We start from the raw sequence: 25063 nt of genomic DNA, 5'->3' as shown, positions 1-25063 counted from the left end.
AAACTGACTCAGGTGATGTAGCCATTTTGAAAGAAAATCTCGTTAGAGGAAGAAGCTCTGATACCATATAGAGTTTTACAGAAAAGACAATTCTTTATTAACAATGCATCCTATGTTTATAGGATTGGAGAAGTGCAGTATATATAGGACTATACAACGTAGGATAAGATGAGAGTGATACAGGGGATAAGATATAGCTAATCTAAGGATAGAAATCAATAACTGTTACAGCTGATCTAGTGATAGAGATCAATACAGTTACAACTACGTGATTTCCTTTACAGGTCCAGGTAATATATCTGAGCTCAACTGCCCACGAGCTCATCATCCAAACTGAGCCAACAACACTGAGCTCAACTCTTGTCGGCAAGAATGGCAAAATATTATGACAATTTCATATGCATTAAACATCGGGCAACCATTCAACATTCATACTGCTATCTTTCCACGTATATCATTACCAACCCTAGAGGTAAGCAATGCTAGCAACTGTCCTAAATCCAAGAGGGCTATAATAACATATTAAAGCTCATAAGTTACTTAACATGGAAATTCTTTGAACTTTTAATGGTTTAAAGCAACAACAGCTATAATTTAGCAACTTTAATGGTTTAACCCACCCGCACCAATAAAAAGGTGATTGTCACGTCTACTAGGGGCCGACAACTATTGCTGTGAAAACTAGCGGGGCCATGGAGGGGGACAAAGGGGTTGTTCGTGTGATGGAAAATGGAGGAGGAGAGGAGCAAAGCACACTGGAGCACATAAATATATATCGGAACTTCTTCACCAATCTGAGGTGAAACAATGACTCCAAATCCTCAAAGATTTTGTTACCACAACACAAGAACTCTCTTATCGAGATCCTTTGTCAAAATATAATGAATGGTATTACGTCAACAATATTGATAATGGAACAGTATAATTGCATTCCAGAGACATGTAACGAAACTTTATTTTAAAAATACATTTTTATATCGATTTGATATATTTTTAAAAAATAAGTTTAACAAAATAGAATAAATAATTTTTCTCAATCAATAAACCTACTGCTAGGAACTGAATATATACTTTAAATTACCAACTAAAATTATATAAGTACCACGCATATCACACTAGAAAAAACAAATTACTTGCTAAAACCATGCTTAATCAAAATTTAGTTACTGCGTACTTGAGTATTTGAAGTCGTGACCTAGCAGGGATGAGACTTATTTTCTTTCTCTGCATCTTGGTTCGATTATTTCTGTGCATGTTTGTTACTTCCACGGTATTTTAAATGCTCGCTGGACTTATAAGATGTTCAGTAGATCTGGAAATTAATTATGATATACATAAGTTGATCCGGACATTCCAGATTATATATATATAAAAAAATTAGTTAATGCTGAGGTTATCATAATGTTTCTACAAGTTGACTTAATTACTTATGATTAAGTTTTTTTTATAAAAAAAATTAATTTTAATAATAATATACTAAAACAATTAAAATATATAAATAAATAATTACTTAAAACTAAAAAAATTCAAAACTTTTTAAAAATCCCAAAAACCCCATCCATCTTAAACCCTAGCGACTATAAATTCAGCAAGATATCGTTATAGTGCCGCTCATAATTCTGAATCTCTTAAACCCTAGCCGCTTCCCTTATTTCACTCTCTCCCAATACTAAAACCCTTTGCCTCTTTTCTTCTTCCAAGGTATAATCTTTACCTTCTTTGCTTCAGCCCTAGTTTATATCTCAACTCTTTTTGTTTCCCTTTCTCCTTTGACAATATGTTTTCTTGTATTTGACTGTTTGATGCTGGTGTTTTATGTAAAAAGTTATGTTTTTAATGATTTTTTTGGATCATGCATAGTTTGTTTTTTAGTAAAGTTTCGTTCTTTCTGTCTTATCTCTGATATTGTTTTGTTGTGTACTAAACTGGGTTTGTTGGGTTCTACTCTTAAAGGGTTTTGTTTTGAGATTTGGTTTGTGTATTTTTTGGTTTTGGGTTATGTTTTGTTTTCTACACTTAATTCTTTGTCTTTGCTTAAGCCTCAGTTTATAGATGAACTCTTTTTGTTTCCCTTTCTCTCGAGACTTTATTTTTCCTTGTACTTGAATGTTTGATGCTTGTGTTTTATTTGAAAAGTAATGTTTTTTTTATGATGTTTTATGGCTCATACATAGTTTGATTTTGTTTTAGTAAAGTTTTGTTCTTTCTGTCTTCAAGGATTTTGTTTTGAGATTTAGTTTGTGTGTTTTGGTTTTGGGTTATGTTTTGTTTGCCGCGTGATTGATTCTGTCTTGTTTATAAGATTTTATTCTCTGTTTGAAGGTAATTTATTTTTCAGATTATTAATGATAGCCTTTTAGAGTGTTTTTTTTTTAATTTCTTAACTTGGGCTGCGTATGGAGTGTGAATTGTGTGAGTGCAGGCTCAACTAATCTTTTAGAGTTTTTTGGTTTTCTGAGTGATTTTTGTGTTCTGAATAGTCCATTTTGTTCTTGTCAATGCTTTCAGTTTGTGTTTTTTTATTCGAAGTTAGCTTCTTGATCTCTTAATAAACAATGAATTTGAAAATCGACCCCATTATTTACTGTGGCTTTGAGATATTGCATGGTTATGAATTGGTTTACTATGTTTTGAGTTTGTTTGGGTTGGATATTGTTAATGCTTGATACTGATGCTGTGATATCCCTGTGGTGTAGTCCATAATTGAAATGGCATTCTTTAACAAGCTCGGAAGCCTAGCGAGGCAGTCAATTTCCCAGAAGGGGCAAGTTCCAATGGTGTCCATGTTGAACTCTATTCGCTGCATGTCTTCATCCAAGCTTTTCATTGGAGGTACTGATGAATAATTGCTGTTTGAATGCTCCAAGTGGTATTGATGAATACATGATGTTTGGATGATACAAGTTCATGTGTGTTTTGCATTAATGCTCTGCTGTTGTCTATCTTGTCTGTGTTTTAGGGCTTCCATGGTCAACTGATGACCATACGCTTAAGGAAGCATTTTCTGGCTATGGGGAAGTGATAGAGGGTAAGTTTGAGCATGTGTAGTTGAACCAGTTATTTAGTAAGGTTTTCTTTTATTGAACCTCGTTCACAAACATGAGCACGCTATTTTTCTCTTGCTGTAAAATGATGACTGAGACTGGTGGATTAGCCATGTCAAAGTTTTCCTGATCTGATTCTACTATGACAATTTCAGAAAGATATAAGTGTCCTTTTAGTTGGATATTTAAAGTTTTAATGACAGTAATTGAGTTTAGTGTGGCTGCTGTTGCAAAACGTTCTTTACTCTGCTGGGTTCTGTTTTACAGCAAGGGTTATCATGGATAGAGAGACTGGAAGATCTCGTGGATTTGGGTTTGTTAGTTATGATAGCAGTGAATCTGCCAGTGAAGCACAATCAGCAATGGATGGCCAGGTCAGAAATAGAATGTTTTTGAGGGAGTTGATTGCCCTGATTACTGAACTATGTATTGACTGATCATGCTGATTTTGCAGGAGCTGGGTGGGAGAAATGTTCGCGTGTCCCTTGCTGAGGAAAGGAGCCGGCCACCACGATCTTACAATGACGATTACCAAGGGAATCGAGGTTATGATAATTGAAGTTGATGAACTACAGCTTTGTGCGCTGCCAAGGCCCTAAATAGCCTTGCTGCTTTATCTAGTTGCTTCTAGCGGAGTAGAGATTGCATTTTTATTTTCTTGATCATTTTGAAGTAAATCCTAACTTTATCCATGTTTTGGGTCGATGATTACATTTACAGAAATAAAGTTTCGATGTACACTTAATATTCTTTATTAATCTCTAAAAAATCTGCTAAATTATAATTATTGTCAATATAGCTGCCATAACTACGACTTTTACATTGTGTGGAGAGGTTTGTTAAAGTGAGGCTGAAAGATCATACCAGCTAGAATTATCAACCTTGTTTTGCTTTGACAGGGTTTATAGGCAACAGTTTAAAATGAAGCAAATAGAAGTTACATGTAGGATTTTAAACTTGTTTTATATATATATATGTGTGTGTGTGTGTGTGTGTGTGTGTGTGGTTTTTTGTATCATGATTTTTCTAAATTAATAAATGAAAAAAATATTGTTTTTGCTAAATTAAAAAAAAAATTAAAAATATATATGAATCTAGGAGATGTTAATGCCAATTGGTTTCGTGTTCTTATTACTTGAAAATCCTACAAAGAAAAAGAAAAAGTGATGTATTTAAAAAGGTTTAAATTGTAAATAAATTATTCTTTTTCTTTAATCCCTAAAAATACCTCAAATTAAGTTCATATGATCATATTTTATATTAATGGACCCAACCCACATGATCGAGGACATGATGAAAGTCAAATATTTGGTTATTGGTGAAATTAAAAAAAAAAAATATCAAATTTAATATGATTAAAAGATTAAGAATCATTTTGTAATTTTATATGACTAACATACTATATCAAATTTAATATGATTAAAAAATTAAGAATCATTTTGTAATTTTATATGACTAACATACTGTGGAGAATAGGAAAGATAGAGGAAAGGAAAAAATTTATTGCTGGAGCTTCACTGTGTCTTGAAGGATAACGCGTTCTAACTCATCATGTAAAGGGTGGTGCGAGACTTTGAAAACCACCTTGAAAAGCAACTAACGATCACCGGAGGCACCGCATGCATCATGAGAAGAGCATGGGTGTCAATCATTTTTTTTATTTATCAAAAGACCATAACATTTTTGACACATGCCATAACTCAAAGAAAAAAATGGGGTAAAAAACAAATAATATCCCTTGACTTTAGGGAAAAAAAAACCCTAAGGACTGTGCAATAATAACACTTTATAAAAATTCCAAAACACTACTAATTGTGTGTTAAAATTATGTGTTAAATCGTTTGGTTTTTAAGAGGCAAAATAGTCATCTTAATATGGATTGCAATGTTTACAATCCAAACACTAAGTATAATTAGTGTTATATATAATATTAATTAAACTAAAATTTTAACACATTTTTATATTGATTTGATATATATAAAAAAATATTTTTTTGCATGAATGAATTTTAAATTTTAACAATTGATGATTTTTTTTTCCGAGCAATAAACCTGCTGCTTGGAATGGAACATATAATTTTACATTATCAACACTAATTGTACAAGTACCATGCAAATCACACTGGAAAAAAAATTCATGCCAACACTGTGTAATTAAAGATAAGTTAACGTAACAATCTAGGTGGTGGTCCAATGATAAAAATTTAGAATAAAAAAGTTTGTTTTTCCTGTGGTCTCAGGTTTGAGCCCCGTGGTTGCTCTTCAGGACCAGTGGAATTAGTCGAGGTACGCGAAAGTTGACCCGGACACCCACGTTAAACTAAAAAAAAGATTAGTTAATGTACTGGTCATGTCTTGAGTTTGCTTTTCAATAGTCATGAGTTCGAGTCCTCTTAAGATCACTAGAGACTTGCATAGTCGTTAATTTCAAGATTCGTGAAATTAGTCGAAGTACACGCAAATTAGCCCGGACATCCACATTAATAAAAAAAAAATAGTTAATACACATGTTATTGTTTTCATAAATTGCGCTTAAATAATTAGTTGTAGAAAGTGGTTATGTTTTTTTTAGATATAAATATGTTAGTATTATAATACGTAATTCTAAGTTAATTTAATCTATTATATAACAAGAGAAGAAATCAAACATTATAAATACATTTTTGATTTGCATAATTTTTTTAATTAAGTAGTGAAAGAATGTTATCTACATTTAATAAAATAAATTAAAAATAATATATGAACCTATAAATTAAAAAAAAAACAAATACTCAATAGAGACTTAAAATAAAAAAAAAATGATGATTGAAATCGGTAAAGGGGGTTGAAATGAAATGCTGAAATTTTTATTAGGATATGAAAATTTGGTAAAAAGTTTTTTTTTTTTTTTTTTTTTGTTGAATTGAGTTAGGCCAAGAGGGTTGGATAGACCTAGCATTTATTTGGTAGGGAAAGGCACCGCACCGCCAATGGTCATTGATATGCTGCCTTGCCTTGTCCGTCAACTCATCCCCGTGACACGTTGCCGCTGTATCCACCGCCGATGTTAATCTAGCAGAAGCAATCAGAAATGGATTGAAAAACAAATTATTCCTCTACAGTTTCCATCCAACAATCCATCAAATTCACTATTATACCCTCTCCGCTATGTTAATGACAATACCACCCTTGACAAACATCTTAAACCCTGTGACTTGGATTGTGTTCGATGTCGCGCTATAATTGTATTTTTAAACTTTTTTAAAATTATTTGTTTTAAATTAATTATTTTGTTTTAAATTATTTCAATATACTGTTTTTAAAAATAATTTTGTTTTTTTAAATATTATTTTAATATATTTATTAAAAAAACATTTCTAAACAGTCACTTCAGCAACATATCTTTCAAGAGCCCTCGCTCTGAATCTCTCTTAAACCCTAGCTGCTTCCCTCCTTTCACTCTCCCAAAACTAAAACCCTTTCCCTCTTTTCTTCTTTGAAGGTATAATCCTTACCCTCTTTGCTTAAGCCCCAGTTTACAGGTCAACTCTTTTTGTTTCCCTTTGTCTTGAGACTTTATGTTTTCTTGTATTTGACTGTTTGATGCTCTGGTGTTTTTTGTAAAAAGTTATGTTTTTAATGATGTTTTATGGATCATACATGGTTTGTTTTTGTTTAAGTTTCGTTCTTTCTGTCTTATCTCTGATATTGTTTTGCTGTTTACTAAACTGGGTTTGGTGGGTTGTATTCTTAAAAAGGTTTTGTGATTTGGTTTGCGTATTTTTGTTTTGGGTTATGTTTTGTTTGCCACGCGATTGACTCTTTGTATTTCCTTAAGCCCCAGTTTATAGATAAACTCTTTTTGTTTCCCTTTCTCTTGAGACTATGTTTCCTTGTATTTGATGTTTGATGCCGGTGTTTTATGGATCATACATAGATTGTTTTTGTTTCAGTAAAGTTTCGTTCTTTCTTTCTTAATCTCTGATATTGTTTGGCTGTGTACTAAACTGGGCTTGTTGGTTTGTCTTCTTAAAGGGTCTTGTTTTGATATTTGGTTTGTGTTTTTTTGGTTTTGGGTTATGTTTTGTTTGCCACGTGATTGATTCTGTCTTGTTTATAAGATTTTCTTCTCTGTTTGAATGTTAATTTATTTTTCAGATTATTAACGATACCCTTTTAGAGTGTTTAATTTTATTTCTTAACTTGGGCTGCATATGGAGTGTGAATGGTGTGAGTGCAGGCTCAACTAATCTTTTAGAGTTTTTTGGTTTTCTGAGTGATTTTTGTGTTCTGAATAGTCCATTTTGTTCTTGTCAATGTTTTCAGTTTGTGTTTTTTTTATTCGAAGTTAGCTACTTGATCTCTTAATAAACAATGAATTTGAAAATCGACCCCATTATTTACTGTGGCTTTGAGATGTTGCATGATTATGAATTGGTTTACTGTGTTTTGAGTTTGTTTGGGTTTGATATTGTTAATGCTTGATACTGATGCTGTGATATCCCTGTGGTGTAGTCCATAATTGAAATGGCATTCTTTAACAAGCTCGGGAGCCTAGCGAGGCAGTCAATTTCCCAGAAGGGGCAAGTTCCAATGGTGTCCATGTTGAACTCTATTCGCTGCATGTCTTCATCCAAGCTTTTCATTGGAGGTACTGATATATAATTGCTGTTTGAATGCTGCAAGTGGTATTGATGAATACATGACGTTTGGATGATACAAGTTCATGTGTGTTTTGCATTAATGCTCTGCTGTTGTCTATCTTGTCTGTGTTTTAGGGCTTCCATGGTCAACTGATGACCAAACCCTTAAAGATGCATTTTCTGGCTTTGGGGAAGTGACGGAGGGTAAGTTTGATCATGTGTAGTTGAACCAGTTATATGGGGTTCTTTTATTAAATCTCGTTGTTTAATCAAACATGAACACAATATTTTTCTCTGGGCTTGTTAAATGATGACTGAGACTGGTGGATTATATTTTCAGTTGATGTCTTTGAAACTAAACTTTGGCATTTGGATTTGTTGGTATTTGATTTGGTGGTTTGGATACTACAATTTGTGCGGTTTATCTTTAATGCCGCAATTGCTTATTACTGCTTGTCCATGTATGGAGTGACAAGTGCTAATAGATTCTTGTAATTTCAGAAAGAGAAGTGTTATTTTTAATGACAGTAATTGTGAGTTTAGTGTGGTAGCTGTTGCAAAACGTTCTTTACTTGGCTGGGTTCTTGGTGCTGTCAATGTTGGGATTCACAATCTGCTTCTGTTTTACAGCAAGGGTTATCATGGATAGAGAGACCGGGAGGTCTCGTGGATTTGGGTTTGTTCATTACGACAGCGTTGAAAATGCCAGCGAAGCACTTTCAGCAATGGATGGCCAGGTCAGAAATATATTCTGTTTTTGAAGGAGTTGAATGCTCTGATTCCTGAATTATATACTGACTGACACATGCTGATGTTGCAGAATTTGGGAGGAAGAACTGTTCGAGTGAGCTTTGCCGAGGAAAGGAGACCACCACAATCCTACAATGACAATCACCAAGGGAGTCGAGGTTTTGATAATTGAAGTGGATGGATTACAGCTTTATGCGCTACTAACGCCCTAAATGGCCTTTCTTCTGTAGCTAGTTGGTTCCAGTCGGAATAGAGATTGCATTTTTATTTTTCTTGAATGTTTCTATAATGTTGTGAAATTATGTTGTGATTTTGGCACTTGTGTGCTGGTTAGTTTTTCTGACTGGGTAAATTCCATCATGATGGATGGAGGCACAGTTAACGTTTTCATTGTTATGGAAGCATATTGATCGTAAGCGTTATAATGCACGGGGAATTTGCATGATATGGTCTCCAAATCAGTGGGACTATTAAGCAATGAAAAAACTCCCCACTATTCCATTTATCATGGGTATAATATTGAAAAAACCTCATGGAAAGGAATTGAAAAAATAAAAGCATAAAAATCAATTTATATTTTATTAAATTTTTAAAAGATAAAATTAAAAAAAAAATCCTTATGGATTCGGCTTTGCAAGCCCATGGCCCTGTTGTGGCAGATTAGGAGACCGATGAGCTATTATGTAGCCTGGCGTGTTCATTAAGCTTTTGCCTTCTAATCTTTGTGTTGATGAATCACCAAGCCTGGTAAAATATAGTGTGAATAACTATGAGAGGTATAATATAAATTATAATATAAATGATTAGGGTTTATTTTTTAAAGATTTACATGGTTGTTAATTTTAAAATTTATAAAATTAATTAAGATACACACAAATTAATTTAAATATTCACATTAATAAAAAAAAATATATATAGTGTGAACCACTATAACATGTTATACGTAAAAAAACCTTAAAGTGAAGATGGTTAACTATTAATTAGGATATAGTGGTTAATTAATTAGTTTTCATAAACTAAATGATTATGAAGCTATAATTAACTTTTTTTATTTAAAAAAAGCAAATAAAATTCATTAAACGATGCCACCAGCAAAATCCAGTCACTATTGTGAATCGTCGACTCCATTCGTGGGCCTTTCTTGGTTACTAAGGAGCCCATTGGCTCATTTGAAAACCAGACTATCTACAACCTCTCAAGTGATCCACCAATAATTAAGATAGTTATTGCCCACCTCCCCAGAAAACAACAAAATAAAATACAAATGTAAAAAGTTGAATCATATGAAGAAAATTGAAATAATCTATAAAAAAATATAAAAGAAACATCGGTAACTAATAAAAAAATTGAAAAGCCATGTCTTGCAGACTTATTTCAATGTTATAGACTTAGTTTTTCTTTTAGTTATTGCAGGGTATTTTGTACACATAGAAGAGAACATGAAAATATAAGATCACACGAGAATAAAAGAAAATAAATTAAATGAAATACATTAAGGGTTGGACGTCTTGAGCTTATATCTAGGATCATATTCACAATAATTGTAAGACCCTACATATTTATGTCATCTTGATCAACCCAGATCGATATTTTTATCCAAAATGATATAGTTTTTAGTTTTTAAAAAAACTCCTTTGATCAGTGATTATAATATGGTACTGCCATTAAAGTTTGATCAGATGAATTAAATTGATTCTAAAACTCTAGATCCTTGAAATGTGAGGTCAATCTATCATATCATACTAAACTGACTTACTGTTTTTTTAGAAGCACGATTAGGGCTGATATTTAGGGAATAAGTATAGCAAAGCATATGGTACCAGCTCAATTATCCATGCAATTACGGGAATTAGAATCTTGAAAAATCAAATATATATCCCATGACTCATGGAAGTGTCGGTGAGCACCAATGACTGATCATGAAACCAGACAGCACAAAAGGTGGGGTCTAGCCATGCAAGAACAACATGCAAAAAGAGAAAACAATAATATGGGTGGAATGCGTGGTTGTGCGCGTCGGGTAGTTGGCAGGTCTTTTTCTTGCATTACTGTAGTCATGTTCTTAATTATTTATTGCTTAGATTATACAACAAATAATCAAAAGGAATGCCACTTTCTCATGCTTATCTCCTTTGTGTTTTTTTCTCTTCTAGGTCAGTCCACTCTCTGCTTTACTTTGTGTCACTTCTTCAAAGTACTACCTACCTACGTTAATCAATCATCTTTACGTGATTATAGTGTAAGAAAATGACGTCTCCCAGTTAACTTCCATGCTCCTTAATTTCTTCCCAGATGTCCAACCACCTGGGGAACGTTTGCATGAGGTGAAAACACAGGCTACCCGAGAAACGAGCTCTGGCTGGTTTGTTTGGAGGTCAAATCAGTGCCATTTTTACTCAGTTTCCCCCCTCCAAGAGCTTGAGATTGGATTCCAACATCCATTGATTTAACACCCTGAGATGTCTTTCTTAAGCAGAAAGCATTAGCTTCTTTAATATTGCCAGAGCTGACGCTTGCTGATAGCACAATTTACTTCGATCTCAGCTAATTATCTCTCAGTCTTGAATCGCCCTCAAGTGCTTATCGATTGGTCATATATATACATGTTCTTCATCAGATAACATTTTCCAGCTAATTAGTCTGTACGTATATACCAAGATTAAATCCAATTTTCAAATTTAAACAAAGACATATATACCGTCCATATATATATATATATATATATATGATCTTGAAGTGGGGAATCAAGGTCGGAAGTAAACGAATCTGCCTACTTAACCAATCCACAAGATTTAACCAATTGCTCATAAAATGGAAAAATAACTACATGGCCGACATAACAGTATTTTTACCCAAATTCCCATCGAATTTGCTTGACATCTAAAGCTTGACTTATACGGCAGTATGGCAGGCATTTGACAAGTAGCGAGTCATTTTTTATTTACATTCCTCAGGATCTTAAAGATGCATTCAATCCTAGCAAGCTGTGTGTTTGGATTTATTCCTCCTTTTTCTCTGCATGCGGTTCTGTTTCTTCAACGCGTTTTTGTAATAATCCTCATACATGCTGTCTTCATTAGGCTGCTTCTAATTGAAACTGAATGTTGACTTCTGCCTGCCTTTCTTGATGCTGTTTTTTTCCCTCGGTTGGTGAAGCTCGTCTCCGATGGGACAATCGGTTGGTGTTTAAGATTTTTAGATCCACTTTTTTAATTTAAATCTTTTAGGAATAAATAGAAATTTACGGAAAGAAAATAGCTTGCTATTATTCATCAGAATCCAAACCTTGAGCTGTGTTTGTTTGCTTGTATTTTTAAATCACAATAGCTGGATCACATATCTCAGTGGAAATTTCCTAGCTAGAGGAGGGCACCACAATTTTGTCTCCAGACGAGAGATACCGTCGTTGACCACCACACAGCTAGGTCAAAATAACATTTACTAATCCAAGGTCACTTTCTAGAGCATGTGAAAGGATTTAATTAGATCACCTTTGATATGATTTTTATATTTTTTTTTATTCTTGATTAAAAAAATGTTATACTTAAAAATGACTTTTAACTTATATATAAAAAAACTTAATTCAGAATCGAGTTAATATTTTTATTTAATTAAAAAATAAAATTCCAAACTTTAAATTTATAAATTCTAGCTTGTACAATAAATCTTAAAAAAAAGTTGTTATGGGTTATTTTTATAAAACATAATTCTAACTTCAATCATTTTAGCTTATAATAAGTTATATATGAAAAATAGTTTTTGGATTATAACTTAAAATTAAAATTAAAATTTAAAATTATATAAAATAACTTTTTTTATTAATATAAATATTCAGATGAACTTTCGTGTATATTAATTAATTTTAAAAACTTTAAAATTAATGATTATTTAACACCCTCAAACTCGTGAAAAATATCTGCTGTAATGTCATTCCAACGTCAAGAAATTTCAAATCCCCTTTGGGAGTCCTAAAACTGTGTTCTTAATTGGTATTAATTAAACCTTGGATCCCGCAGAAGCTCAGCAGAAATTTCGAATGCCGAAAAATCTCAAATCCCTCGTGGAAATCCTAACACTGTGTTCTTAAATCTGTAAACCTTGGATCCCACAGAGGTGAAACCCAGCTGAAGTTTCCCATTGACCTGATCTTCTGACTTCTTCTGACAGGGCTAGCTACAGTTTCCCAGGCATTAATTTGGGGAGTAGACACTTCATGCTGTTGCATTTCTTTCTCGACAGATAGATAGATAGATACTAGGTTTATCAATTTAAATGCTACTACATTAGATCATGTCATAAAAATTTTCTAATGACACCACCGTACTTTCTCAGTTTTTTTATTTTGCAATTAAATACTATTATATGCCTCTAATTTAATGCGTAGTTATATGATTTAAATCGGCTTAGGGGGTTGACTGGTACCCAACCGACTTGATATCTAAAACGATTTAGTCTAAATAAAAAATAAAAAAAATAAACTAATCTATGATCTAATCAACCAAATGAAAACCCATTGATTTGTTTTTATTAAAAACAATATTATTTTAATGTTTTTTTATATATATAAAAATTTGATTAACGCCTTCCGACATGGGAGCAGGCCTTGTCCTGTCTTGAGATTAATAAGAATGATATATTGTTGCTATGGTTTTTTTAAACGGTAAAATTCAATTCAACTTAACATTATGTTTATTTTTATGTTTTAAAAGTTTTTTTAAAAAAACTTAAAAATTAAAACTTTTCTTTTTACTTTAAATTAATATTTTTTTGATATTTTTAGATTATTTTAATGCATTAATATCAAAAATAATTTTTAAAAAATAAAAAAAAACATAATTTTAATACATTTCTGAGTTAAAAACATTTTAAAAAGCAATCGCAACAACACTTCTAGAAATAAAAAAAAACATTATTTTAATTAAGTTTTGAACTGATTTTGAATCTTAAATTTTTTTTTGTCAAAAGTTGTATAATAGCCCGGCCCAACATGTTGTATATTGTCTGCTTTAGACCTTACCGTCCTCATGATTTTTTTCCTGGTGACGCGAGCCCACTTATGAGCCTGACGCCTCAAAACACGTACAACATATTAGCAACCAGCACTACTAATAAGGTTAGCTACCAAATCTTCACCCGTTGATGTGGGATATTACAAGTTGTGATAATTTTTTTTTTTGTACCCACAAGAAAATGTTTCAGGAAATTCCGTAAAATCATTTCGTGTGTAGTTGTATTTCACTTAATTAATTATTTTTCTTCAAATCTTCGGATTGTTTGTGGGGCTAACTTAGCTTTGTGATTATTGTTTGAAACACCATCTTATTAACCGCAACAATTTATACATGTTAATTTGTGGGTGTCCAAGTGTGTTCAGCATGTCCCAATAATTAATTATAATTTTCCTTCATCATTAAGTAATTTTGATGAGTACTATATTCTTAAAGCTTCAATATCACCACTTGGCAAAAATGTCAACAAAAAAACACCTAGCTATCATAATACTTTACTGGCCCTTCTAATGGCTTCTTCTTGCTTGAGTTTTTTGCAAAACAGACCAAGGATGACAGTGACTGTGAATTGTATTGACTACTCTGTTGGCCTTAAAAAAAAAATGTAAACAAAAAACACTAAGATTATGAGAGTTTTTTATACAATGTCAGTTGTCAATGTCATTAAACTTAGAAAAATTGTAAATCTTCAAATTTCTTGACTTGGTTTTTTAAGTAAGCTGGCAAAAGTTTTTAATTAAACCATGTATAAGTTAATTTAATGTAAATTAGTTGATTTTATGAATTTAAAAGTAAGCTGAATGACTATGAAAAACATAGATTAATTTATAAAAAAACTAAAAATAAAGTTTTTTTTTTGAAGTATTGAGTCGATGTCGTATTGGATGACCTCGATCACAAGCGATTTGATTCATGTACTTAGTTGGGATTAATAAAAAAAGTTAAAATAATTTTTATTTAATTAAATGATAAAAATTAGATACTCGTAATTTTAAGGATTAATCCTAAAATAGATGTTTGTTCAAGGCCATGATAACCCTAAACAAAGTAGAAAAAAAAATCATTTATGAAGTCTATTTCTCAACTAATCTAACATAGAAGAATAAAATCAGGAAAAAAATAAAATATTTTTTAATTATTATTATCAACATTAAGTAAAAGATCAAATTGCTCATAAGATGATGATTAAGCTCTTGAAATCAAATTTTAAAAGTGAAATTAAAAAAAAACTTTATAACCAAGTTAAGTGTTGTTTTGCATTTGGCATTTTAGTAACTCAACTTTGCAAAAAAAAAAAAAAAGAAGCAAAAATATAACAGTAGCCTCAATCAATTAAAAAATAATTAATCCATAATAATTGAAGGAGGGCGAGTATTAAAGTCATAGTAGGAAAAACTAGTAAATTTATTATTTCAACCCATAGTAATTAATCCGAACGAATCTTCTAAATCTAAGTTAATATTTCAAATTCACAACATTAAATTGAGAACTCAGGTTCAATTTAGAATCTCAATTGTGAATCAATTTAATGCTAAATAATAAAATTTTAAAAAAATCCCAAATTAAAAAACTAACCAAAGGAAAAAAAGAAAAAAGAAAAAGAATGAGCATCATATATGAAAGGAGAGAAAAATGAAGGGGTGTAATTAAAAAAAAAACAATCTAAAAAACTATCTTAAATAAAAATAAATAAATAAAAATAATAAAAATCAAATCTGATAGACTAAAAAATTAAAGGAGGATGCAATTGAAAGCAAAACAACATTTGAAAAATGAATTAAAATAAAACAAATACAAATAAAAAAGGGACAAATCAAAATAAAAATAACTTGAAGGACTAATATGATAATGTGGAGGGTTAGACATGGATTTCTAGAAAGAAAGAGAAAAAAAAAAACAAAACAAAAGAACATTGACAATGCATCAAAGATCCGACGACTACTCATGGTGCATAGGGAGGAAGGTGAGGCCAAAACGAATCAAATGATATGATGAAATAACATTATACTACTCGTAGATGACGAAGCGGCTAACACATGTAACACACACGTTAATAATTTTTTGTTTTTTTTATTAATTTTTGAAAATACTACACCACCCCTGGATGAAAAAGTTATTACAAAAAACATTTTGAACTGCCGAATTAGCCCTTTAAGTCAAGCTTTTGAAAATCTAAATCCAGGGGTAATAGAGTCATTATATTTTATACAAAAATAAAATACTCAAAAAGATCTTAGACCATAGTTAAATGATTGTTCGTTTTAAAGGATAACAAAGTTATTTTATTGTAAAAAATTAATAAAAAGACCTAGACGACTCTTAACAATTTTAAAATAACAAATGAAACAAATAAAAAGGCTATTTTACTTTTTAAAAGGAGTTTCTTATGAGTTTTTTCAAGAACAAAATCATGAATTTATTTTTACGATCTACAACAAACAAAAGTATATATACAGTATTTTTCCCGAATGTTTTAGCTTTCTTTATTTTGTTTTCTGCATTACTTCTAATCCGAAAGTGCCTCTTATGATATAACAAGCTAATTGCCTCTTGTTTCCACAAAAACCGTTAAAAAAAGGGGTAAATTGTAAAATATTCCCCAAACTTAGACGAAAAAACAAATACTCGTAAACTGATCCCTTGAATTGACATAAATTTAGATTAATTTACTGGGTCAAAATCAAAAATAGAATTTCGAGTTCAAAGATTTTAGATTAATTTTGCAATTTGATTGTTGGATTGACATGAATTTAATCTAAATGGTATCTGTTGATTATAATGTTTGGGTTAAGAAAAAAGGAGTTTTTTTATTCTGATTTTATTTCTACATGCCACTAACTATTTTTGAATTTATATATCTAGTTTGTTTTTTTTTGAAAATATATCAAAATAATATATTTTTTATTTTTTAAAAATTATTTTTAATATCTGGAAACATAAAAAAATAATTTTAAATAATTTTTTTAATTTTTAAAAAATATAATCTCAACACATTCTCATACACTATTATCCTCTTCTCTCTTGAATAATTATTGCACCTACTAAATTTCTTCCACTTTCAAAATTTGATTACATGATTAATGATTGTGTTAGTTGCCCTTCACTCATCTTCAATCTTTGTAATCATGTAGACATGCAAACCCACCCTTGACTAGCGTGGTGCATAGAATGAGTTTTTTTGTCACGTCGAAGAAGAATATATTTTTCAACTAACTCTTACGCTTTGAGGTTAAATCCTTCTTTGAGTGGATTTTAAGCTAACCATCTATATCCTCCTGATCAGCACATTAAAAAAAAAAGAAAAAAAAAAGAATTTCTTACTAAATCTCCCTGGAATTTGTAAAATATGGATAAATCAATGTCTATATTTGTAGTTCTAGATCATGATATTTGATGTCATATTCCGAACAGCAAAATAGTCCTGTAATTTATTGTTCGAAAACATATTGTTTAATTATTAAGATTAAAATATGAAATTATTTTACATTATATATACACTAAATTCTAATTGGATATTACATGATTTTATGTCCCATCTTGGCTATACCACCTGAATTTACTGCAAGGATTATGATATTACATGATTAAAGATTTAACCACCATATATGTACTTATCTTTATTACCTAATTTGACAATTAAGGAATTGATTTAGGGATAAACATGGAAGGGACAGCCTTGCCCCCTCTTTACTCATGATGCTTGCAAACAACATGAAAAGCTAATTATAACCAAACAAAGAAAATTCAAGGCAAAAAAGCATCAAAATAATTAAAAAGAAAAAAGAATCTTAATGTGATCATTGTTGTTCAATCACAAATTTCTTTAATATGAATTCTATTGGTTGAGATCTGCATCCCCTTTTGAGCAGAAGTCTCATACCAAATTATTACATCCTCCAACTTCACAGATCTTACACCTTGCCCCCCTGCCCTTTTTTTCTTCTCTTCATTCACATTTTATCTTCTTCTTCTGTATCAAATCTATTTCTATATGCTACAACATCAGCGACAGCTGCCACAATTTTAACCAATACATCGAAGGACCACGACAATAACTTGAACCCAATATAAGAGAGCGTAGAACTCATTTAATTCACAAAAAAGGGGGGAAGAAAAAGAAAAGACCAACCATGTGGTGATGATCATGGATGGACCCTTAAGCTGATTCCTCGGGATGCTCACTGTTGATAGCACCGCCCTTCTTTACCCTTGTCTGAATCCCATAATAATTAACATACCACTTGACAAATTTCCTCAACCCAGTAGCCAAATCTGTGGTGGGTTTGTACCCAAAATCCTTGAATGCCAAAGTAACATTAGCATGTGTGTAAGGCACATCCCCATTTCTTGGCATCTTGATCACATGCTTCTTTGCTTTTGTACTCAATAGTCCTTCCAAAATTGACACCAAATTCGCAACAGGAACTGGTGAGGTGTTGCCAAGGTTGTAAACTCTCAACTGTGCAGGCCCTTTCTTTTTTCCACCACTTCCTGTGCTCTTCTCAGCTGTGTCCAATGCCCCGAGACACCCTTTGACAACATCATCAATGTAAGTGAAGTCACGAGCCACTTGCTTGTCGTCTTGAGTTTGGTAGACATCAATTGGTTTACCTTGCAAGATATCTTTTGTGAAGAAGAAATAAGCCATATCAGGTCTACCCCATGGACCATAAACTGTGAAGAATCTTAATCCAGTGAGTGAAAGACCATAAATATGATTATAAGTATGTGCAATCTCTTCTCCTGCTTTCTTGGTAGCTGCATAAAGACTTGCTGGCTGATCTGTTCTATCCAATTCTGAGAAGGGTACTTGAGTGTTCAGTCCATAAACTGAACTTGATGATGCCCAGACAATAGCTGGCTGTGGATTTGCAGCTTTTGCAACTTCAAGAAGATTGACAAAACCTGCAATGTTTGAGCTCACGTAGGATTGTGGGTTTTGCATGGCATAACGAACCCCAGCTTGTGCAGCAAGATGGAGGATGTGTGTGAAAGGAACAACATCAAAAAGCTTTCTTAACAATGAGGCATCATTCAAGTCACCTTCAACAATGAAAACTTCATGTCTCAACAGAAGTTTCTGTCTTGCTCTTTTAAGTGTTGGGTCATAGTAGCTGTTGAAGTTATCTAAACCAAGAACCCCATCACCTCTTTTCTTCAAGGCAAGAGAGCAATGAGAACCAACAAAACCAGCTGCACCAGTCACTAAAACAGAGAGCCCATTTCGCCTTTTTGGAGTGGAGGAGTGGCGGACTTGCTTTTCCCAGGCAGCGCCACCGCCGGCTGAGGAGGTGAAGAAGGCAGTGGAAAGGAAGTTGTGGTGGTGGAGATGGGCATGATTGGGAATATTATCAGAAAGTGGAGGGTAATTAAGGGTAAAAAAGAGAATCAACACAAGAGCAATAAGGAGCGTAGCACGGAAGAGAAGTTTAGAGGAGGCATTCAGTACTTTTGTACTATGTAGCCTGCGAAGGTAACTATTGTAACGCTCAAGCTTTATGGTCTTGCTTGTGTCTGGTGGTGAAGCCATTTCTTTGTGTCAAAGAAAGAAATCAAGAAGTGGTATTGCTATCAAGGAAGACGGTGAGGGATGGTCTTGCTGTTGTTAAGGTTTCAAGGGGAAGAAATCAAAGGGCTAAATGTGATAGAGCTGAATTTCGAGTTAGAGCCCTGATTTTGTGAAGAGTGGAGATAGAAGATTATATAAAGGAAAGAGAGGGAGTGGGGATGGGTTGGTGTTGGTTGGAGACCACTTTGCGCGTCTTTAACACATACTCTCTTTCTACTAGCTAGGCTAGGCTACTAGCTGCTTACAGATGGAAAAGTGGGGAAAAGTAATATATTAAAAAAAAGATTTAAGAAAATGCCCTTATTTTCAAGTCTTAATTACAGAGGAATATCCATCCCATCCTTCGCAATTATTAAGTAATGGAAACTAGAAAGTGCCAGCTACTCTGGTCTGTAGAAAACCTCACTCACATGTGAGTTCTTGCTCATATTCAGGTTCAGGTTCAGGATTGATGCGAACACTACTCCCGTTTTATTTAACTAATTTGGGTATTTTTTTATTTTTTGTTTTTCAAATCCTATTCAGACATGATTAGTGTACTAGACTTGACAAAATGGGTTTACCTTAATCGGCTGTTTCTGGGGTCAACTGGGTTTCATGCAGATAATAAGGGCATGGATTTATGCAATTTTTTAATACTAATCGGCACTGTGCTATTTTCAAGAAGTCTATTCACCTCGTGGACGGGGTGATTAATATTCCTGTTGTTAGCCAAGTAGGCAGAGATATGTTTGGTAGTGTGCGGGGTGTGATTATAATTATATTTTATTTTGTTTTGAAGTCTTTCTTCAATCAATATATATATATATATAATGTTCGAGAAAATTTACCCATATCATGATCCAGACCTAGATATCGTGTTTAATTACTATGTTCCTAACACAACTTCCACATTCACCTCATGGATAAATAATTTCTTGCATATTTGGTGGGGATATCTTTTTTCTTTAATTCTCATTGTAATCCCTTTTCCTCTTTAACATACGATAAAGAGAAAGGAATGCTGACATTAATTGGGTTTTTGTTTTGGATGAAATCGAGTGCCTTTTACTGGTGTTTTTGGATCTTATTGAAAAAAGAGAGAGCATTGATCTTTAGCTACAGTATAATGAAAATGGATATTTTTCATTTTGTAATTAATCTCTCTCTCTCTCCATCTCTGTGGATTAGATAATCTCTTGTTTTATGCTTGAACAAGAATGGTTAGTCATCTAGAAAGACACAGAAACTCGTTAATAAAGAAGATCAAGCTCGAACTAGTCTAAATTAAAGAAAAAGGATCAAAAGATTGATATGTTTGGCCGAAGAGAAGAAGAAAGGTTAGAGAAGCAAATCCACGCGGTAAAGTTGTTGTTGATTACAAATGAATGCTGTTTCTCGTCTACTGGTAGTTACCGACAAGAGTGTTAAAGCCTCTAACTATCTTTTACTTTAGATTTTGTCCTTTGTTAAGGATCAAATGGTGCAATCTATCCTTTCTTTAAGCACTTGTACGTATTTGATGTAGAGTTAGGCTAGTCAAAGCGAGTTTGAATAAATCTGTTTACTAGTCGGTGGCCTTAATTACGGATCTAAACTGGTGGGCTGGAATTAGGTTAATTATGTCCCATTTTTATCAATGGTTGTCATTATTACCTATTCATTCTTTATTTAGAAATGTTTTTGTCGGTATTTTAGTAGTGAAGGAACCTTTGAGATGTAACGTTTGTGGTAATAACTTATGTTTTATATATATCATAAAAAATTTATAATTTAATTATGTACATTAATTAATTCATTCAAGTGCTAAGAACTCGTTTACAAACAAACTAAACATGTTTTATCAAAGCGGTCCAATAGTTCACAATTTTTTAAAATATTTTCTTCTTATTATTTTTTTATATTAGTTATATTGTAATTTTTTAGATGTGCATGTAGGGGTGGAACTAGGGGAGGCAAGCAGGCCCAAATTCCTACAAAATATTCTTTTATTTAATATTTAAATATTAAATAGTATGATATTTTTATTTTAAATAAATAAGTTTTTTAATAATATATCTTGTTATATTAATTTTAACTTTTCCTATCAAATACTAATAGCTCTGCCCTGTGTGCATAGTTATTTGTTAGACATTTCTTCCTTAATGTATATTAAATATTTCTATGTTAGTAAACTTGGTAGCACAACTAATTATGAATGGAGCAGAACAAAAAAAACAAGGGAATTCGTTTGGAAAATTACATGGAAAAGTACTCCATAAAACTAAACATGTTTTATCGAAGCGGTTCAATAGTTCATAATTTTTTAAAATATTTTCTTCTTATTATTTTTTCATATTAGTTATATTGTAATCTTTTAGATGTGCATCCGGAGGCGGAATTAGGGGAGGCAAGCAGGATCCCGGACCCCTACAAAATATTTTTTTATTTAGTATTTAAATATAGAATAGTATGATATTTTTATTTTAAATAAATAAGCTTTTTAATAATATATCTTATTATATTAATTTTAATTTTTCTTATTTAATACTACCAGCTCCGCCCCGTGTGCATGGTTATTTGTTATATATTTTTTTAATAATGTATATTAAATTTTTCTATGTTAGTAAACTTGGTAACACAACTAATTATGAATGGAGCAGAATAAAAAAAACAAGGGAATTCGTTCGGAAAATTACATGGAAAATTACTCCATTAAATTCAACCTCAACATCAACTGGGAAATTGTAGAAAAAATCACGACATGTCTAAATTTCCTTTTTACCATAACAAAAGTTCTTATAACATGAAGGTGATCTTTAATTTAATTGATAAGTCTTGTCTATATATATATATATATATATAGACAAGACTTATCAATTAAATTAGAGAGAGAGATTTCATCATAGCCAAAAAAAAATTGGTCTAAGAGTCTAGAACAATATTGTTGGGATTGGATCTTGTAAATCCTAACAAAATGGTGGGCAATTTGTAGTGATTGTCAAGGAAGTTGTGAGAAAATGGACCTCAATATTCTTGCTTTCCGACACTACAGACCCAAGAAAATGGAGATCTATCTGTCTCTAGCTTAGGTTAATAATAATAATGATGATGATTATGATGAGTAGATCTATCTGGTATGAATTAAAATTTAAAGTTTTAGGCAAGCAGATTTCATCACATGAATTCATACATCCTAGAATCAATGTCCAAAAAATCACAAGGGTGTAATGGGACCCTACATATCGTGTCCTTTTCGAGCCGGTGGGAGAAGCCGGGAGGAAAGAGCCTACAATGGGATGGGAAGGGAAGGGGAAGGTTGGTAGGGTACCTTGTTATATGGGGCTTCTCTACAAAATACCCCTTACTTGTAGGCCGGTCTCCCTAATCACATGGGAAGATAAAGACAAGTAAAGAAAGAGAAATAAATCAAGGGAGACAAAAACTATAAAATCACAATTTAATATATGATAGATATTCTCTACCAAAGTAAACAAAGACTAATTGGTATTTTGATATGGACATAGAGTTGATATGTCAAAAGATCTAATAGAGATGGTGGACTTGCTACTGGCATTTGTAAGTATGCTATGGTACGTTAGTACTTGATAATAAGTTCATTTTCATGAATTTAGGGCATTCACAATCTGTTCTATTTGTACTTGGAAACATTGGACAAGATGTGTCCCAATGAGATGCATTGCATCTATCCTTGTATATCTACACACTGTGGTCATCGTTCTCCTTGTCTGTGGGCTGCAGTTGGATGGCTTTTGACCAATCTGGGTTGGCTGTGTTCTTGGATAGATTTTGCAAGTGAAACAGCTATGAAATGAGTCAAAACCAATTTACTAACCGAGGTCCTATTAGATTGAATTTTAGCATCTGCAAATTGTGTCCCAAGTTTAATTACTTTTCTTCTTCTTTTTTGGAAGTTTTCCAGTGTTTTAAGACGCAGTAAAGACATGACCCGTCTGGGGGATAGTTGGTTTGGAAATTATTATTTTTTAGACAGAATAAGAGATCAAATTCATCTTACATGGCAATCTTCTAGACCTAGACCTCACTCCAGAGGTTCCGGTCCTTTGTTTTGTGCTAACATGGCGGGGGAGGCTCTACTCCGAATGCATCATCTTCGTTTATGATTTTTTAAGCTTTATAATATTGGCTTAATTGATGCTGACAAGCTTCTTTAATTAATCTCTAATGTCTTACAACCCTAAATTATAAAGAAAGAAATTAGAACTCTAAATCTTATAACCCTTAACTATAGAAAAAAAAATATTAATTAGTAAAATCCTAATTAAATTAAAAATTATAATTTAAATAAGAAAAAAATCCAATTACAAGTAGAAAAACAAATAATATTCTAAATCTAGCTTGTTAAGCTAGGATTTTCATTACACGCTACGTGTCAATAACACAGTACAATATAGCAATATAAAAAAAATGCTTGATAAATGTAGATAGCAGTTTGTGGCATAGCCGGAGCTGCTTATCAGTAACCTGTTCACTGGGGGGAAGAGAACAGCGATGTGAGTGTATACGACGAATGCAAGTAGTGCCATGAAAGACGTAAATCCTTGGTGCTGCATTATTACATGAGTTGAATGATTTGTGGCTACATTTTGCCCACAGGACATGTGCATTATTATTATGCAAACGGTAGGGTTAGAGAATAGACTTGGAATTATGCTCTTGAAAAGCTGGGAATGGAAGCAAAAGATGCCAGTTGGAAGCCTCATCTTGACCCCTTATTTCTCCAATTAAATTGAGGTATGATGATATTTATTTGGTGGGGACGACTCCGATTAGCAATGAACTCTCCTCTTAATTAGTCCTCTTAATCCATGCCATCAAAGGAAAATGCCTGTTGTATTAACTATATAGCTAAAAGAATAGGGAGTTTTATTCTAGCATTACTCGTAAAATACTTTTCATTGAATTAATGTTTTGTTTTATTCTTTTTTAATTGATGTTTATTTTTAGTTTTGTTTTTTAATATTAGACTTTTCTATTGAGTTATCACACTTTTATGATACGGTTCGTGAGTTTAGTATGTTAAGTCGATTTGACGGATTAACTCGGTTAACTCAAGTTTCTTTTTCTTTAAATAATTTTTTTTTCAATTTCATTTTTTAATATTGAGTTGGTTGAGAATTTGACTTTATAATATTTTTTTTGTTTACTTTCTATTATGTTATTCTGGTCTTATGACTCGAAAATTATGCTTAAAGAGTTAATTACCCCGAGTAGACTCCAGTTGTTTTTTGTCTTATTTTTTATTGGTTTTTTTTAATTTTATTATTCAATATTAAGTCAGATGAGAATTGAGTTTCTTAACAGAGGAGAGGTAGATAAATAAACCCTCCTTCATTTTTTTGGTTAATTGATTAATAAATATCACGTTGTGGAGCTTGTAAATTTGAGCGTGGTGATGTTGAGGGAGAACTTCAACAGATTTCTTGCATGAAAATAATTTATTGATTTCTAACTTTAAGGCTTATTTGCAAGAAAAATAAAAGTTGAGAATTCAACAATCTAAATGTGGATAGCCTGTTTAATAAGAGAAATTTAATTTTAATGCATACAAAGTAATAAAAACATGTTTATAAAACTTAGCCCGACCCATATCTTACTTCAACCTGAATCCATTTAAAATAACATATTTCAAATATTTTTGAAAAATTAAAATGTTTCCATTAAATTTTTTTTAAAATCAAAGTAGATCTTACTCATATTTTGACCAGGTTAACAAGATTTTATGAAGTTAATTACCATAGTTCAACATGAAATTTAGTTCAAGCCTGATCTCGAGTGGATGAATTATCCAATTAATTTATTAGATTTAACCGATTTTAATAAAATTAATCAAGGTTGGAAAATCTAACTTTTTTATATATAAAAAAATCATCTAATCAATTTGGCTATAGTTTTACCCTTAGTTGTCCGAAAACAACTTGGAACTCATTGAAGAAAAAGAAAGAATCTATAACATTCTAAATTCTTTTTTTGAAGCATCCTTAATTCTTTGTCAATTACTAATATTAGATAGTATTTAGTATTGTGGTAATGATTTTTTAAAATTATTTTTCATTTAAAAATATATTAA

At 31.9% G+C, this 25063-nt stretch overlaps 3 protein-coding genes across 5 annotated transcripts; 2 read left to right on the top strand and 1 right to left on the bottom strand.

The window, feature by feature from the left end:
- The first annotated feature begins 1564 nt into the window (after nt 1–1564).
- LOC133683652 (glycine-rich RNA-binding protein 4, mitochondrial-like) lies at nt 1565–3789 on the top strand. Its single transcript, XM_062106791.1, has 5 exons — nt 1565–1701; nt 2697–2832; nt 2960–3028; nt 3312–3418; nt 3499–3789. Exons 2-5 carry the CDS (start codon nt 2709–2711, stop codon nt 3601–3603), a joined length of 405 nt encoding a protein of 134 aa, XP_061962775.1. The 5' UTR covers nt 1565–1701; nt 2697–2708; the 3' UTR covers nt 3604–3789.
- Nucleotides 1588–8831, top strand: LOC133683812 (glycine-rich RNA-binding protein 2, mitochondrial-like). Of its 3 annotated transcripts, none has more exons than XM_062106812.1 (5): nt 1588–1701; nt 7538–7673; nt 7801–7869; nt 8296–8402; nt 8486–8831. In XM_062106812.1, the coding sequence occupies exons 2-5, from the start codon at nt 7550–7552 to the stop codon at nt 8585–8587; spliced, it is 402 nt and encodes a 133-aa protein (XP_061962796.1). In that variant the 5' UTR covers nt 1588–1701; nt 7538–7549; the 3' UTR covers nt 8588–8831. The 3 variants fall into 3 exon arrangements, with proteins under 3 accessions (XP_061962796.1, XP_061962785.1, XP_061962790.1); XM_062106801.1 differs by lacking the exon at nt 1588–1701 and adding an exon at nt 6380–6524; XM_062106806.1 differs by lacking the exon at nt 1588–1701 and adding an exon at nt 6403–6564.
- An 8362-nt stretch (nt 8832–17193) lies between these two features.
- LOC133691987 (UDP-glucuronate 4-epimerase 6-like) lies at nt 17194–19211 on the bottom strand. The gene has a single exon (XM_062112626.1). It carries the CDS (start codon nt 18952–18954, stop codon nt 17581–17583), a length of 1374 nt encoding a protein of 457 aa, XP_061968610.1. The 5' UTR covers nt 18955–19211; the 3' UTR covers nt 17194–17580.
- Between the last annotated feature and the right edge of the window lie 5852 nt (nt 19212–25063).

This window comes from Populus nigra, chromosome 1, assembly GCF_951802175.1.
Source record: "Populus nigra chromosome 1, ddPopNigr1.1, whole genome shotgun sequence".
Taxonomy (NCBI): Eukaryota; Viridiplantae; Streptophyta; class Magnoliopsida; order Malpighiales; family Salicaceae; genus Populus; species Populus nigra.
The sequence above is the reverse complement of the archived record's forward strand: the minus strand, read 5'-3'. Positions and strand labels throughout refer to the sequence as shown.

Coding starts and splice junctions, on each gene's coding strand:
- LOC133683652 (XM_062106791.1), top strand. CDS start 2,709: ATGGCATTCTTTAACAAGCTCGGAAGCCTAGCGAGGCAGTCAATTTCC. Junction 2,833..2,959: donor ATCCAAGCTTTTCATTGGAG/GTACTGATGAAT, acceptor TCTGTGTTTTAG/GGCTTCCATGGTCAACTGAT. Junction 3,419..3,498: donor AATCAGCAATGGATGGCCAG/GTCAGAAATAGA, acceptor CTGATTTTGCAG/GAGCTGGGTGGGAGAAATGT.
- LOC133683812 (XM_062106812.1), top strand. CDS start 7,550: ATGGCATTCTTTAACAAGCTCGGGAGCCTAGCGAGGCAGTCAATTTCC. Junction 7,870..8,295: donor CTTTGGGGAAGTGACGGAGG/GTAAGTTTGATC, acceptor TCTGTTTTACAG/CAAGGGTTATCATGGATAGA. Junction 8,403..8,485: donor TTTCAGCAATGGATGGCCAG/GTCAGAAATATA, acceptor CTGATGTTGCAG/AATTTGGGAGGAAGAACTGT.
- LOC133691987 (XM_062112626.1), bottom strand. CDS start 18,954: ATGGCTTCACCACCAGACACAAGCAAGACCATAAAGCTTGAGCGTTAC.